The sequence below is a fragment of the Zootermopsis nevadensis genome, unplaced genomic scaffold, assembly GCF_977971745.1.
Source record: "Zootermopsis nevadensis isolate Lab colony 2312 unplaced genomic scaffold, Znev_1.0 Znev_ptg000006l, whole genome shotgun sequence".
In the NCBI taxonomy this organism is placed as follows: Eukaryota; Metazoa; Arthropoda; class Insecta; order Blattodea; family Termopsidae; genus Zootermopsis; species Zootermopsis nevadensis.
The window spans coordinates 1,757,984-1,776,091 of record NW_028259138.1 but is presented as its reverse complement, the minus strand read 5'-3'; the positions used below and the strand labels follow the sequence as shown (position 1 = coordinate 1,776,091).

General features: G+C 35.5%; 2 protein-coding genes across 4 annotated transcripts in view; both read left to right on the top strand.

The window, feature by feature from the left end:
- Positions 1-9,714, top strand: part of LOC110828013 (serine/threonine-protein kinase Sgk1) — a 38,655-nt gene extending 28,941 nt beyond the window's left edge. For both annotated transcript variants that reach the window (XM_022060258.2, XM_022060269.2), the window contains exon 10: positions 810-9,714. In XM_022060258.2, the coding sequence (XP_021915950.1) occupies positions 810-974 (165 nt within the window). In that variant the 3' untranslated portion in view covers positions 975-9,714. The remainder of the gene's footprint in view (positions 1-809) is intronic.
- On the top strand, positions 9,146-16,838 carry LOC110827929 (solute carrier family 67 member A2). 2 transcript variants are annotated; one of them, XM_022060100.2, is made up of 5 exons: positions 9,146-9,271; positions 9,937-10,068; positions 10,859-10,988; positions 13,185-13,394; positions 14,991-16,838. In XM_022060100.2, the coding sequence occupies exons 1-5, from the start codon at positions 9,224-9,226 to the stop codon at positions 15,782-15,784; spliced, it is 1,314 nt and encodes a 437-aa protein (XP_021915792.1). In that variant the 5' UTR covers positions 9,146-9,223; the 3' UTR covers positions 15,785-16,838. The 2 variants fall into 2 exon arrangements, with proteins under 2 accessions (XP_021915792.1, XP_021915800.1); XM_022060108.2 differs by lacking the exon at positions 9,937-10,068 and having other exon boundaries at positions 9,209-9,271.
- Positions 16,839-18,108: the final 1,270 nt, after the last annotated feature.

Below are 18,108 nucleotides of genomic sequence, written 5' to 3'. Positions count from 1 at the left end.
TCTTTGGTCTCCTGGGTTGTTACATCACATAGTCTTATAGGTGCTTATCAATGTTTTGGAGGAATGTACTACTTAATCTTTAGGGTTGAATAGAGTCAAAATGGGATGTGAGACTGAAAGGGCTTGAAAAGTGCATGTTTTGAGGAAGACTGTGAACTGCTTTAGAGACTACACAGTGTCATATCCCAGAGTAACCATCTACATGAATACACATCATCACAATCCAGATGGCTACAGTCAACATATAGACCTAAAGTTGCAGATATATTACCGTATTTTTTTACAGAATGCTGAAGATGTACAAAATAATACTTCTGCCAGTTGTTTTGTGTGGGTGTGAAACATAGACTGTTACATAAGGGAAGAACATAAATTGCAAATGTTTGTAAATTAAAGGTCCTCAAAAAATATTAGGGCCTAAGAAGGATGAAGTAAGTAGGTAACAAAGAACTTTGTGACTTTGCATTTTATAGTACTTTTAGGAGAGTGAACTCTTGGTGGCTATAATGGGCTTGGAATGTAGCTAGGATGGAGGAGACAAGAAACACATAGAAATTTGTTGAGATAAATTATTAGAATTCATCATCTTGAAAGACCAAGCATGAGAAGGGATGCTGATATTAAGATGGATCCTAGATTATGAAGAATGGAGGTGACTGGTACTGGCTTAGGATTGTGTTCAGTGGCAAGCTGTGGTGTTAGCAGTTTGAGCCTTCAAGTTACAATCCCAAACAGTCACTTTAATTTTTTTTTTTACTGACATTTTGGTCATTATTCTCTTCACTAAAAGGAACTCTTTCTCTCCACAGCAAAGTGTGATGGATCTGCGCCACATAGATCCAGAATTCACCAGAGAACCAGTGACATCATCAGTTGGATGTTCACATTCTACCTCTGTGTTATCTGCCAGTGTCCGGGAGGCTGATGATGCATTTGCTGGTTTTTCATATGCTCCTCCAATAGACTTGCAGTAGTGGTTGTCTTTCTCTGATACAATCTTGCTTTATTTGAAAGCAGCAGCAGCTTCTGCATTTTTCATATACCAGAATTATAAGTGAATGTATTCAGAGCCCATTTGCCTGCAGTTATCTGTTGCTTTATGACCAGAACTGTTATAATTTTCTTAATTTGTAACCACATTCCGTCTTCTCAGCTGATTCATGGTAACCAGTTATCCATGTTTATAAATTATGCATATTATCCAGATGTTATGTAATCATAAATCAGTATTGGCCATCTCTGTGCTTTTGTGAGTTTGGCAGAAGTGTGCCATAAGTATTAGTGAAAATTTGTAGTAATTGATATTTTCTAAACATTGTTTTATGAAGTCATTCTGTTTCAAGTGTATCAGGCAATTTGTGCACAAAAGTGGAACTGTGAGTCAGCCATTATCTCACTGGTAGTGTTCCTGCATGAATTGTTTATGTTTAATTTGCCTAGAGAACAAAGAAGTTATGTTAAAGATACTCAGATTTTTCAGTGCATAAACCACTCAGTACTAGTTTTGTTAATGGTCCTATACAGTTACATTGGTTATTGTTTATTTGCCAATGGTTGCACAACATATTGTAAAGTGACATTTATACATTGATAAAACACTTCAGAAATAATTCTGAATTGTCCCTAGTGGTTTCTAAATTACTTAAAATGAGAAGTAAATGTATGTACCTGAAAACTTATTCTTTACTATGTAAGAATTGAGGTTTTCACAGCGGTGAGTATGAAGATTTCTGTCTTCTGGGTTGTTGCGCTGTGTAGTCTGGTTGATGTTAACCAACGTTTCAGAGGTCATACTGCCTCCGTCATCAGGGAATTCAATGAAATTATTCATCGCCCTGATGTCAGAGGCAGTATGACCTCTGAAACGTTGGTTAACATCGACCAGACTACACAGAGCAACAACCCAGAAGACAGAAATCTTCTTATTCTTCACTGAAGGTAAAGTACCAGTCTTCAGTGCAGTTAGAAGGGAAGGGTAAAAATTATTTGCATCACATCTCATGAATGGCTCTCTCTGTGTCTTCTCTGCTTGAATAATTCTTTGGTGCTCAATAAGGACTTAGGTCAGTAGGAATCACTTTTAACTTAACCCTCCTCTTTGTGAGCACCACTGAATTAGTAAAAGATTGCAGCAGGCCATTCCTGCAACCTTCGATTTAAAAGCTATATGAGCTGAGAGAATTCCAACATCAGTGTTGGTGTAGTACCAGGCTAGTCGACATGCATAGTATATAGTCTGTAACTCCATAATATGTATATGCTATTTTCTTGTCTGAGATTTTTAGTTTGTAGATTTGTTCGACAATATGGCTGTGTAGAGTAAGGTGCTTTTAACTTTTTTTCACATTAGTCAAAAGTTGCCATGAATTCATCCAAAATAAAATGTAAGTTTATAAATTATCACCTTCTACATCTCCCTGTTTCTGTTGAAATATTTAGTAAGGAAGTCGCTTGTGAGACAACCCTATTTTTGGTATGTTTTCAGCATTGTTTTGGTCACACTGATAAACCCTGTCTTTTGCTAACACCAACTTTCGTACAGTATTCCAATGTAGTTAAACTTAATTCTCTTCATTGTTTCCCCATCCCTTTCATGTTTCTCTGTGTGGACTTTAATCAAGTCATACACATCTTCCAGTTTAGATCTTGTGGATAAGAATGAAGAGTTAACCTAAATTAAATTGTTGCTTCTTTCCAATAACTTCCATTTTTAGATTCAGAAAGGACCCCTAGCCAGGAAGAGTGCATTCTGCTGTTAGTGAGTAAATCATCAAAAACATGCATTCCTGGTAAAATTTCTTGACAGCAGAGTATATTCGGATCTTCTCATTACAGGTCCATTTTATCTAATACAGGACTGAAGATTGTATTTGAGATAGAATCTTATTACTTTGAAAGTGAAATATACCTGTCTTTTCAATAAAATGTAACTCGTGGCATTTATTGTAATATTATGAAATAACCAGGAGACTAGACTTGGAATTGTATATACTGTGAATTTGATGACATACAATTGAAAAATAAACAATGAACGAACAAACCAAAGGAAGCAAGAATATGTTGCCAATGGCAGAGTATTGTGTTTCATTAAGGAATACCAGCCTCATACAGAACTGCAATTATACTTACAGCTTATTGTACCCTGCATAACTCTTAATCTTGATGTACAGAAGGAATTTTATTTTTGAAAGTATGTCTGATGATACAGGACACAAAGTACCTTCAGGACACTGATTTATAAGAATTAAACTATCTTTGAATCTGAAGTTTACGTAATAACTTTGGAATTATGTTGGTTGATGACACCATTTTTGTCTTAATATTGTAACTTAATTCAAGACTAAATATCATAATATATGACAGGGAAATAAATATGTTAAGTTCATGTGTTTGACAAGGAAATGTGTTTGGTAATGTAATGGTAAAGGTAATGTTTAAATGTGTTTGTATGTTGTAAGTAAATATTTGTGATGTATCAGCTTTGCCCATTCACATTAATGCAGTATATTGAATGTTTGTTTCTGTGATCAAACCAGTATCTTTCACTGCCAAACACATTTAATGTTAATATAACTGCTGTTGCCAACATGCCCACTCCTCTGTATTACTGATTGAGACATTCTATACCTTCTGTACAAGGTTTATGAACTGTGTGCTACATTTCAGGACTCATTGTATCAGTCAGTGTCACAGGTGGGTGGCCATTTGGTTATAAGTTTGTCAGCCAGTAACAGAGATTAACTCAGTGCAGGAGTGTAGTCACATGTTTTCTGTTGTAGGCAGAGTCATTTCAAGCTACAGAGAGTTTTCAACTTTCATAAACCTCAGCCATTCATAAATAGTTATTGTTTTATTTTGGTATGTTGTACATGATGACCCCATACACAGACTTTCTTTATTAAAATTTCAAGTTTATGTAATTCATTTTGTTGGTAATGTTAAAATATCAGATATCCCATCATATAAATGGTCAGCCAGCATAGCTCACTCAATATAGTGACTAGCTTTTTGATCAGGATTTAGTTCCTGTTGGTGGTAGGGATTTTTTCTAGGGCTCACTCATTCTCCTGTGTAGTGATTATTGGAGGCTCATGCCCAATAGGTAAAGCAGTTGGAGTATGAAACAGACCACCCCACCTCCATTTAAGGCCAATTTCTTGAATGTATGGTACTGTACTTGTTGTCCCCTCTGTATGCCTTAATATCATAGCGCTTAAGCCCAGGGACAAATTTACCTTATTCTGGAGTTCAAATATGCCATTTAAGACAATTGAAATCATATACTAGTTTGTGAAATGTAGCAAAGCCATGCATATTAAAGGGTTGTTTATATAAAGTAAAACAGTTTTCTCATACAGAGATGTTTGTCATTTAATATGGCCCCTGCAACAAACATGGAAATTCTCTTGAGAATTTGTGTTTGTGTATCAGTGATTATGTCTATTTTGTGGATGTTCCTTTGTTATATTTTCAGTTGTGTGTGGTGTTTTGTTTTGATGTGAGAATGGTATTTGTGTTAACATTTGCACTCCACTTCATTCAGAGGTTGTGGTTGACATGATACATTACATTTTTTTTATAATGGGTGTTCCCCAGTAGGCCTGTAACCACTTTTGTAATAATTGGTGTTGTGAAACATGGAGTAAAATTGTTGTATTGTTTTTAGTAACCCTGATATTAGGTGTGACTTAGGTCTGGAGGTTTGTAGGTGGAAGTGGTGCTTGAGAAGTTTGCAAGTTCTTCATATTGTTATGGGTCATCAAGTTTTCCTGATTGTAAGTCTAGTTTCGGTTTATAATATTAGTGGTGATAGGTGTTTTGGATCTTAGTTTGTCTCTAGTTGCAGTCACCATGATGAGATTTTGACTGTGTAGTCTGGTAGACAGTTGCTGACCTTTCAGAAGTGCTTGCTACTTCCATCATCATTACCCTGATGATGGAGACAGTAATCACCTCTGAAACATCAGTAAACTTCTCCCAGACTACATGGTGCAACATCTCAGAAGACAGTCATCTTCTTACTGCCATAAGAACCAGAAATCTTACCTGGATCTGTCTCAGATTTTGCCTCTCTTTCTTGGCTTGTTAGGTTAAATGGATTATTTGTAGTTACATTTTCTATAGTACTGGTGTTTATTGTGGGTGTTTATTGGTTCTCTTTGCTTGGTTTTGTAGTTATATTACTGGCACTTCTTTTTCATAAATGTAGAACAGTCAGTTTCTTGTGCAGTCATCTATACTCTGCAAAAAGTACTTGATTTTTCCATAACACTTGCTGAGTGATATGTATTGTTGTCATTTAATATGGTGCTTGCATTGTTATTTTATGATACACCAGTTTTTTTAGGAATGTGTTTGATAACCTTTGACTTTGTGTGGGATATGAAATTGAGTCTGTTGAGTCTAGATGGTTAGATAGTATTGTTTACTTTTGTGTTCCTCTCTTTGGGGGAGGGAGGGGAATGGTGAGAAGATATGAGGGTTTGACTGAAGTATTTTCTATCTTTAGAGTCAGTCATGTATATGTCCATCATACACACACACACACATACACACACACAAACAAACAAACAAACCAATGTCAAGGAACAAAGGAACATTCACAAGAAAGTGTCCAGAGATATCCACATATATTAAAGCATTAAGGAAGAAAGGCATATATTAGGAGTATCTATGACATAATTACCAGTTCTTACCAATAGTTTGTTGTGAGTTGCCTCAGCATACCTCACTATTATTTCCCTCTATAATCAAGGCAGTTGGTGGGTTAAGACTGGCTAAGGTAGTCAAGGCGAAACCACAGTCGTATCTTCGCTAGTAAATCTCCATTGCCAACCAATCCTAGGATTGACGACTAAAAAAGAATCAAGGCAGTAGAACAAAACTATGGCAATGAAGAACAGAAAGCAGGAATAAAATAGAACATGCAGAAGGGGACTGAGACATTCATTTTGGAAAACCAAGTCTCAAAAACCCTGAATCATATGCATTTAAGAGAACAAAAATATCAGCAGTTACTGTACTTATTTCAATGGAATTATGCATTCTGAAGTTAAAAACTACATAAAGTCATGAAATTTGCCCAATCAATGAAAATAAAGTAACTGGTGATTACTACTACTACTACTATGGCGTAACAGCCCAAAATCAAGCCCTAGCCTCCTCTATCTTCTTCCTCTCTATCCAATGCTATCCTTCTCCAAGCTGCTGTTCCAAGGAGATTTCTGGAGTCAGTCGTCACTGCATCCAGCCATCTACCTTTAGGTCTTCCCACTGGCCTTATCCCATATAACTGGTGATTAACCCTATTCATAACCCTGTGAACAAAATATTTATTGATGATGACCATCATCTTGGATGAAGTACTGTTTAGTCTCATAGATACTGACTAGCTTACTGCTTCTGCTTCTGTCATTACCAAGATGAAGGAAGCAGTAAGCTCCTCTGAAACATCTGTGAAATCTATCAGACTACATGATGCTACATCCCAGAAGACTGCCATCATTACACCCATCACTATGGAAACTCCTGGTTCACCAAGATATATGTAGCTTAGAATACTTTTAGAACTTGGTGTTGGTAAAAATTCCATCTTCTGGTAGTTCAAGCTTAAGTTACAGTTTTCTGTATAGCAAGGAAATACAGGGTGATTAAAAAATTCCTGTGCAACTGTAACAGTAGGTGTTGGAAGTTGGGAGTGATTGAAGTCACTGTAGACATACATGTCTTATGTGGTCTATATGACTGTTATGTGTTGTGTGACCTTCACTATTACCTTCCTTTAGCCAGTCATGCTGTAGATGGTGAGCTTTGTGGACCATGAGAAATATATTTGTGTTCTTACAGGTGTACAGGGACTTTTGAATCACCCTGTATAACAAAAGACAGCTTTATTTTTTGAATAATTAAGTATGCAAATTGTAGGAAGTGAATTAACTTTTTATACCTCTTACTTATGTTAGTATACACATTGCAACCTGCAAGCTTCATGAATTTAGGTTTCTAATATGTGCAGAAAAGGTAATTGTGATCTGATCTGTGCTAAGCATAAGTGGTGATTGAGAATATTTTCATGAAATTCTAATAATATATAGTCCAGTCGTGCCAAATACAAGCTACAGCTTTGAAAATATCCTAATTCATTTTCATTTGGTTATATCGATGTGTGTAATTCACAATTTAGTCGGAACATTTCCCATTCTGCACATCAATATTTAGTTTTTAGTTTGTATCAAGCACACCTTCAATTACTACTTGGTTTCTTTGTGAAATTTTATTAATAGTAATAAAAGGAGTTGGATGAAAGATTAAGAATAAATACATAAACTGGTTTTGTGAATGAAATGAGAACAATTCATAAAATACATAATATTAAAAACTTGTGGGGTGAAGTAATTATTTTCAATAAGTTGTCTTTAACTGAAATCTTTCAAACAGCTGAGAAGTGTGTGTTGACAGATCACTATGCTAAGTCAGTGTAAATTTTCTTGTGTTTTATATGTCAGTGTAATGTATGTGATTAGTGTCTGTATATCTTGTGTGTCCCTATCAGACCTGGACTGCACAATAGTGTGGGTCAGCATATTATTTATTTATTCTCACATCATTATGATGCCTATAAATTTGTATCCCATATGCAGAAATGTTCAGGTGTCTTGTCTACATTGGAAAAACAGAAAGAAAAGGAAGATATGTCACTTTCATGTTTCTGTCATTTGGGGAACAACTGCTTCCAAACTTTTCTGTTCCTGATTGCTTGGGTCTGAAAGGGATACCATTCTTTTGATGATGTAAAAACAGGGTACATATGTAGTATACCTAGGATAAGTAAATATTAGAGAAAATCCTTCCTTGCAAATTACAGAAGTTGTAGCAATATTTTTGAATTTATATACAGAATATGATGGCCTAGATAATATATGTAACTAATTATATTTTTGTAAATTCAGTTCCAATTTTTGTTACTGTGAGAGTAAATTATTCCTAACTGAAATAACAATAACAAATGAACATTTCAGTTATACCGTATGTAACTTTCATGCTGTTTTCATTATGATGAACAACATTTATATCATAACACATTACTGTATTGATATATGGGAGTTAATGCTGCCTAAACCATGACTCCATTGTGTAAGTTTGTATGCTAAGACTGTGTTTGACAATACAGCTTTTTGCTAATTACACATTCATATATCATGCATGTGCCAAATATAATATAAAATAATTAAGATAGTTTTAGTTACCATGAGAATTCAAAATGGAGGTATGGGTTTGAAAACAGTGGTTCAGCCTTTCAGCATTGTTTTGTACCACACAGGAACTGTGAATCATTCTGAGATATGACTGTTAAGTATTATCAATATTAAATGTGATATGTACTTACATCTGTATTTGATATTGAGTAAACAAGAAGGTGACTGTTTTCTAGGATGTTATAGATCTTACACTGTGTAGTGTAGTAGAAACTGACATTTCAGAGGTGGTTACTGGCTTCATCATCAAGGTGATGAAATGTAGGCCAACTTCTACCAGACTACACAGCACAACATTCCAGAAGACACTTATTTTCATACTCAGTGCCATGATTACATGAAATCTCACCATGTTGTCAAGAAGTAATATTTTTTATATATTAATTACATGTTATAAATGCTGTTCAAGTGTCTTGAAACATGGAACCTGTTTATTTTAATAATATCTACAATCTGATTCTCCTATAACATGTCTAACTTTTTGTGGTTTCCCTCATTGTCTGGGAAGATGCTAGGATAGTGCCTTAAAATAGCCCACCATAACCTCCTTTCAGATCCCCATGTGCCTGTTGTTAAATATTATCTTTCCATATCATTTAATACTGCATAACCTTTGCAGTTGAAATGGTTTTATTAAGTTCTAAGATGTATCAGGAACATCATTATGTTTTATTTAAGATGCCTAAAAGTCATTCATTCATGAGCGTATGGGTAGAACGATACAAAAGCAAATGCTAAAACAGAACATACACATCTTCAGGTGCTTGGAATTTCCTTTGGCAAGTGCATATACTATTAATTATGTACCATAGATGGCACTAGTAGAAAACTGAGCAAAGCATAATTGAAGTTATTTGTACTTCATAGATGGCAGAAGGAACTGAAGGACTAATGTGGTGTGTATGATGTAATCAGATATGGTTGAGTGATTGTTGCCTTGTCACATTATATAATGTTATCTTAAGAAAATGGTTGCCTTGACAAAAGAGAAACTGTTGTATGCTGTTGCATTCATGGTGAGTTATGGACAGTAGTAGTTTTTTCCATTATTAATCATATAGAATGTGGTTAGTCACAGTAAGAGCTTTCATAGTTCCTCAATCTTCCTGCAGTTGATTTAAAAACCCCTGAGAATGTTTACAGTATTGATGGTGGTCTACTTAAAATGATTTATACTTTTGATTTAATAACTGGGTGAGTGGAAAGATTATAAATGCATTGTCTGTGACTTTGCACACCTCATTGGCCTTTATGTTAACTTATTGCCAGTACAAATTTATTGTTGCAAAGCTGTCTATACCAGAAAGTCAAAAAGTGTTATCCCTTGTATTTAATTTAATAGGGGATCCATGGAATGTATATAATCTATTCTAATATTTCAAATAAAGTAAATGTTAATGGAACTATTTATGTGATGAACCATTTTTGAGAAAATGAATAAAATATTAATTAGGCTTCATCTAGAGTGCATGTTATGTTTGGTCCAGTGTGGCCCAAAATTAAATTTGCCTTATAACGTCTACTATTGCTCCCAGTACCAACATGTTACATGCATATACAGTTTGGCCATAATGCATTAATTGTATATACTTCTTGCATACAACATGGTTATCAGTGCATCTGAGGTGAGAATAAACTTGATAATCAATGAGAAAACTTAGGACTTCAAACATGCTTTCAGGATTCAGTTGCATGCAGTTTGATCATTCCTGTATTGGCACCATATCTGAGATCCCTAGGAGCTTCTCACTTCACCATTGGAAGTCTGGTGTCTCTGTATTTTGGACTACAGCTCATTTCCAGTCCAGTTATAGTATGTATAATTATGTAATGGAAGTTGAACCTAGTATCATGAAAATTCTGGGCTGTGGGAGAAAAGTCATTGAGGCTGCACAGAAGACAATGGAGTCAAGACAGTAGTGATCAGTTACTTTTATGTTTGCCATTCATCAGCTATGTTTTATTTCTTTGGTAACATTGTAGGCTTTTTACTTTAACAATAAGTTCTGGGCAGAACTAATGTACCTCCTTTCCCTTAAATGTCTATCAATAGTAACATCATACACACAAAACTACACTCTTTGTGTGTGTGTGTATGTGTGTATATATATATATATATATATATATATGTATGTATGTATGTATGTATAAACACAAGCTGTGCTATGTAACATATTTATTTTTAATGACTTTGTATTTTACACTGTACAAAGAAGTGATTGTGAAAGAAGGTACATACATGTTCGCAGACCTATCACCATACAAAGCATTAAATGGCACCAATGTCTTGCAGACTGCAGAAGTTTGAATGGCCTCCTTTCTGGTAATTGTCAGTGGTAGGAAATTGAAATGTATGATTGAAAGTGCATTTACCTTATGAAGTGTTCCATCAGACAGCATTGGGTAAGTAATAGCTTGGTAATCAGTTTTCCTGACAGACTTTCTGGTTTCATTTATTCTCTCCAAAAAGATGCTTGGGTAGTAACATTTACTTTCATCATTCCAGTTGATGTTGTATAATCTAAGCAGTTAATCTTTATATAAACCAAAGAAATAAATTATGAGATGTTCCATGGCTTCCTGTTTGGGTTACTATGTTTCAGAGCTATTATGGTGATGTGAAGAGTCGGGCCTTCATATTGCAGATCACACTTCTAGTCTGCTCCACCTTTTATTGTATTCTGGGCACTGCAAATGTTCTTCCAGTTATCTTCCTCAGCAGGATTGTATTAGGTAAAAACAAAGAGCACAGTGGGTTTTATTACTTGGAAATTTCTTTTTCAGCTTTTGTGATGAGACTATATGGCATTTCTAATAGAAATGTTTAATGTTAAGATATGTGTACATCCAAAATGTGAGACAGATTTTGTTATAATTTTATTTAGACAAATATACTGGATGTTTTGGTGCAAAATTAATGTAGACACAGTTGTGTATATCATGTGTGAATGTGATTTTAACTTGCAATGACTTTGAATTTGGCATATAAAAGGAGCTGTTAAGTTGTGTTTCATACTTCTTACACCAAACAGTTCACTTTCTCTTCACTTTATGCTTTCTCTTGATTTAGTTTAACCCTTATTAACCATGCATTGCATCTTACATAATGTCCAGCTGGTCATGTGTCAAATGAGCTTACCAGTAAACTGATAACCCAGAAGTTAACATCTGGTCTGCAACATAGTGCAGGGATTTAAAGCCCCTATCTCAGTACAATTTAAGTTAAATACTCAAGATGTTTCATAAGCTAGGATAGCTACAGGATTGGATGACCAGGAATTTTTCTCTTTGCTGCCAGGTCCTGATCAGCTCTAGGACCCATTCAATGTTTAATGGAGTATTTTTTCTTAGGTATAAAGCAACCAGAACAAGAAACTGACTACTTACCCCTTTTGTGCAGATGTGTGAAGTGTGTGGAACTTTACATTCTTCTATATACTTGCATAGTGGTGATAGTTCTTAAATACAGGAACTATTAAACTTTTTATAATATGGCACATCGAGTATATAGTGTCACAAGCCACGCTTCCTCTGTCACATTTGGCCCTGTGTTAATGTCACCCCTAACCAAGGAAGCTCTCAGGTAGTGTGATTCATGACCTCTGGCATGCACAACAGGTCATGCTCACATGATCAAACAACTTTGGTCTGTGTTATGGATGTAATAAAACATTCTAGAAACTGGTAGATGGAACTAGGGACATTCAATAGCCATTGGTAGAATTCCAAGTACTCTCAATACTAGCCAGCAGGGAGTTCAATGGACAGTTGATTGTCTAGTGGAATTTATGATTATTGTAGCTGCAGGAGTGGGTGGTCTCTTCAGTGCCAGGAGACTGGAAGAACAGTGTTATGGTGTATAAAAGATAAAATATATCCAGTTAATCAGGACTGTGATTTGTGAAGCAACAGACATTAATACAGGAAATAATTAATTGTAATAGTGTACATTAAATCCATGTATTTTTAAACAACCCACTATGTAATTACTGATTATGTTACACTATTATGAGACTACATTAAAGAAAAGCTAGGGAGATCTAGGCATAGATTGGGTCATTTTATAAGGAATTATAGACTACTAGGTTAGTGAGGATAAACTGAATTGAATGGGCTCTGGGTAGGGTCCAGTGGGGTTTTGTGAACACTTATGTATTTACAAGTTTTATAACAACACTAAATTTATGAAGCTGTTAACTGCCCTAGGGAGATTGCTCTGTGTAGTTGGTTATGCTGTAATTTTCAACAAATAACTACATAGCTTTTTTCTCCACAGTTCTTCCTTTAGGAAGAACATTTGTCCCTGTTGTGTCTTGTGTGCTGTCATACATGCTACATGATTTTTTCACTCATTTTTCATCCATTCTGCTCTATGTTGAATACCATATTGTTTATTGTTAATTCTTCTTTTCTTTTCCATTATAGTAAATTTCTTGGTGCAGGGTTTTTGAAAATTGGTTATTCAGTTGGGTAAGAAATTCCATGCCTTTATGTAACTTTAAGTTTCATCACCATGTTCATAAAAATGCACCACTTCACTCTGTCTTGGGCCAGTTGAATCTATTCCACACACAATATGCTAAATTTCTCTAAGATACATTTAAATATTTACCTTTCATCTATGCCTAAGTCTTTCTATACCTTGCTTTTTTGACCAGCTTGTATGCATTTCTTGTTTTTCCCACTACATTTGATGCCCATTTTATCCTTGTAACTAACAATATTGTACTTGTATGATGAGAACAAATTTTGCATTGTCTCTGTGTAATTTTCTTCAGCCTCGCATTATTTTCTCTTTATGTTCAAATATTCTCCTATTAAATTCTTATGTTTCAAAAGTTTGCTTGCTCTGAAAGTATCTACTCCTTTTCTGTAGTGCGTGTTGGTTTAAAAGAGTTCCCATAAACAAATATGTGTTCTTATTTACAGGAATGTTTACACATACTCAGATACTATGTGAAACCATTCTTGCTGAAGTGGTGTCTCCTGCAGAAAAATTGGAAATTCAGAGAACGTTGACCTTCTTTGGAACTGTTGGCATTGTGACAGGTCCAGCCATTGCTGGAAACATGCTGGAGCTGCATCATGGTTTTCAATATGTGTGTTGCATTATCTCCATCATCTTCTTAATCAATTTTGGTTTGTACAAATTCTTAATTCATAAATCCATGTTAATATTATAGGCCCATTTACATTTAGGTCTCGTAAGTGTCTCATCCCTTGAGATTTTCTGGCTGTGGTTATATGCCATTAACAAGTATACTGTATTTGCCTTATATGTCTTTACCATATCAATTCTATTACATTTTCAACCCATGCACAAAATATTTTAAAGGTCCAGAGGCATTTAAATCACTTCTTCAAGCAAAATTTTATATACTCAGGAAAAGTGTGACATTTGACATTACCTTCGTTTCTGACTTGATTTTATTTGAATTAAAGGTAACCAAAAGAACATGGTTTTCTCCATGTTGTCCTGTGAGTTTCATATTGTATTTTTAGAGAGTATTATTTGTTACAGGTGTTCTTTTATGGTGTGTATATATATTTCTGTAATTTTTCCCCCATTTTTTGCCCAAAAAATAATTTAAAATAGGGTATTATTAGTGTATTATTAATATTAGTGTAATATTGTTACTGCTTTAGCAGCTATAAGCAATCTGCTATTGTGTGGAGCTGGTTTGTATTTCATAATTTGATGTGATCCATCTAAGGCAGACATAGTGACATCATTCTCCTAAAAATAACTTTATAAATTTACATGTCCTTCTCACACAGGGTCACATTACACAGAGAACAGTCCCATTGCATACAGTTCAGCTTATTAGAACGAATACAGATAACTAGTATGACAGAGGTATGGTGACATTTTTATGACTAAACAGTTATCCAGTAATTCTGGCACAAATTAATTCCATGGAGCAGAGTTTTTAAGGTGTTAATAGCTGGTCAGCTAGTCAAATTTTTGTGCATTTTATAGAACCTGAAGACCCATTACCATATTTACTAGATCCCTTTACTTGACCTTATACTGAGCCACATGATTCTAATTTGTATTCAGTATCTTTAAGATTTATTTTAATATTATCCTTTCAGCCAAGCCTAAGAGTTTCTGCTCATTTCTTATCTTCTAAGTGCATGTTACATACCCCACCTATTTTATTTTCCTTGATTTGCTCACCCTAATATTCTGTGAAGACTACAGAGCTCCTCATATTTTTTTCTCAAATCTCCTGTTACTTTACTCTTTCTTAGTTCCAAGTATTCTGCTGAGCAATTTGTTATCACTTGCGTAGTATGTGTGTTAGATGGTATATTTTTTATGCCAGCTAGAAACATTTGGAATGCAAAGGCACAAAGAACATGTGGGAACCTATGCATTTTGGTAAAGATTACAACTTTTTAATCTTGTTTTCATTTACTATATCTAGAACTGGATATGAGTAGGATGATTGGGACCAACTCAATATTCAGTTTAGTGCATGCCTTAACACCTTCATATTAGAGTTTAAAGTATTGTGTCTGAATAATTTAGTAACATTGTTATTTTTATGTCTATAAAATATGTTTTCTCTGTGAGTAATTAATAACTGTTGAACAGCTTAGCTACAGCATTTTTGTTGTGAGACTTAATCTGCTGTCACTCTGTACTTATACATCCAATTCATAAGATAATTGCCACCCTACTTACATAAATGTATGATATTAGTGTTGAAAATGCTCATTCTTTTACAGCAATTGTGAATCTTTTTCTTCCAAATGGACCACATACTAACAAAAATGAAAAGGATAATAAAGCTGTGAAGTCAAAGACTTCCAGTCCGGATATAAAAGATGAGAAACATGTGGAATCTGAGACATCTGTAAAGAAGACTATAGAAAATGAGATTAAAAGAGAGTCTCTGTTAAAAGAAATCTTTAATTCAGTAACAGGTCTGGTGCACATCAATTGGTTATTCTATTGGGATGTGTTTCTCCTCAAATTTCTGTTTGACTTCACACATACCATACATCTTGTGAATTTTGCACCTGTTCTGCGAGACGTGTACAGTACTCCTCCCAGGTGGATTGGTTACACAGTTGCATTGCAGGGCTTGGCCATAGCAATATCTGGCTTCTTGACTGAATGGATGAATATGTTCTATAAGTCTGATCCAAACCACACTAACAGGAGCTTACATGGTTTTGGACTTCTTACATTTTCATTTTTTTGCCTCAGTCTTGCCCCCAACTGGACCTGTGTTTTTGTTTGTCTTTTACCTCTAAGTACATCTGTATGTTTACTGAAAACTGCAACATTAGAGATAATCAAGCAGAGAATTTCACTTAACAAGAAGGGTTCAGTAAAAGGACCAGGACAATATGCATTTTCTGCAGCACGACTCTTTGCCCCAGTTTGCACAGGCCTAGTATATGATATGTATGGCTTCCAAGGAACATCCCTACTAAAAGTAGTGGTGGCAGGAATAGCAACAGCACTTTCCTATTCCTTGTTACTGCAGCAGGTGCAGGATAAAAAGAAGATGTGATCAGAAGAAAGATATAAAGTGTTTTCTTCTGCAGTCATACAAAGTTATTTGACACATTAAATGAAGTGAAAAAAAGTGTGGCAATATAGTACTAACGGAAGAAGTTGGTATGAAACATTCTATCCTGAAGTCATATTAATTTTTTTGGGTTTTCACAGTCCCTCCAGGCAAATGCTGTGCAGTGCTAAGAAACTGGTTGTAACTATGCCCTAAGCAATCCCTACCAGTTGTACATAATTATCCCCTTATTTTGCCAAACACTACATAATATGGACAAAAGCTGGCTTTTATCCTCATAGATAGTAGACAGTAGAAACCTGAAATGGAGGACCAGAAAATATTAATTGTTTAGGCCAGAATATAAGTATTATGTTAAGCACAAATTATACCAACTACTTGTTAACTGATTGTATTTGATTTTGGGTGACAAACATCATAAATGGTTGATGCATGGTTATAAAAGTTTCTTTGATAATGTGAGGCAGTTAGTAATGATAAGTGGCTTTTAAGTGTAAGTTTAAAGGCCTGTACGCACTAGGGCACAAATGTTGCGGCACATTGTAGTGGCACAAAGTCGCTTGATGTGCCTCGACAAGTCGCAGTGTGTTCTGCAACAAATATCATGTGCCCGGTTATCGGTTGAGAGGCGGCAACACAAAGGAGCATCAAAGGACGTCTTGAGTATTGCAATAGCTTGCGTGCAGTGTGGACGTGTCGTGGGACCAGCAATGAATGTATAGTGGTCGAACGATCGTGTTTTAAAATTGATTGAATTATACCATGTAAATCGATGTCTATGGAATGGGCAACATGCCGATTATAAAAATCGGAATAAAAAGACAGATGCATGGAACAGCATCGCGGAAGAAATGGGAACACCACGAAACATAATTGAAGCGAAAATGCACAACATTCGCTCACAGTTTATGCGCGAAAGAAAGAAGATTCAAAATTCTATGAAGAGTGGTTCAGGAGCTGATGAAGTGTATGTTCCAGCTTGGTTTGCCTACCAACATTTTTTTTTTTTTAATAATGTGGACCCTGGCGATTCATCAGACACTTTGTGTTTGTCTTCGCAATTGAACTCCCAACCATTTGCAACAGTACCTCGAAATCAGTTGTCGTCATTCTGGTGAAGTTGCAAAATGATCCGTCTGACATCTGCAGGTTTGAGAGTACACATGTATCCCTTTCTTCTAAAAACTTTCTTACCCACACACTCTTCTTGCGCTTCGATTTCTTTTCAGCTAAATGCACAGGTAAACAGTACCTCCTCTTCTGACATCTTAACATACAATGTGGACAGATGTATCGGTGTCTCATGTCGCTGCGACATGTCTCCTGATACAAGTCGCTCAACTTGTATTGCAACATGTGCCCTAGTGCATACAGGCCTTAAGTTGTGAGCAAAAGTTGTGAAGTTGAATACAATGTTTATAATAAACTAACTAAACAAATCCGTGGTAGCAGAACCCACTAGTCCAACACCAACAACACAAAAGCCCTCTACTGGACATAATCCTGAGCCAACCCCAACCATTTTCCACCCTCAGAGTCCACCTCCATAAGATCCATTTTGATATCCTTCCGTCTCCTTATTGGTAAACTTATGGGTATGGAGATTTTATATCTTAACTCGTGAAATGGTCCCATTAATTTCAGTATGGGAATTTTGAATTGATTTATGTAAAATGTTTGTACATGTTTAAAGGAAGTGCTGAGAAACTTTTTCTTGGTGGACGTGAGTGCAGTAATACTGATTAAACCATGTAGGATTTTAAGTTTTCACAGCTGTGAGTCTGAAGATTGCTGTCTTCTGGGTTATTGTGCCATGCAGTCTGGTATATTTCCACCAATGTTTCATCACCCTGATGACGGAGGCAGTATGACCTCTGAAACATTGGTGGAAATCTACCAGACTACACGGCAGACAGCAATCTTCTGATTAAACCAGTTACATTCACTCATTCTTAAAAACGTAGTAAGTTTCTCTGCAGTACTAAGGACTAGGGTTGTAAAATTATTCATTGCTGAGGTGTTGTTGGGAGGGGGAATGTGCTAGTTGGATAGTAGTTTACTGATTTAGCTCTTGGCAGTGGGTGAGACCACCAAGCCGTTTTGAAAAGGTTCAGATGCGATGCGGATAGATGACAGAACGATATATGAATGCCATTATGCACAACTACACACTGATAGCATTGATTGTACGTTCTTTAAATAGACCTAATCCGTGCTGGAACTCATCTTTGCTCTGTGGCAAAGAGAAATCTCAAGTTTAATAGCAATTGAACCCCAATTATACAGCGTAATCACTGTGCTAATCA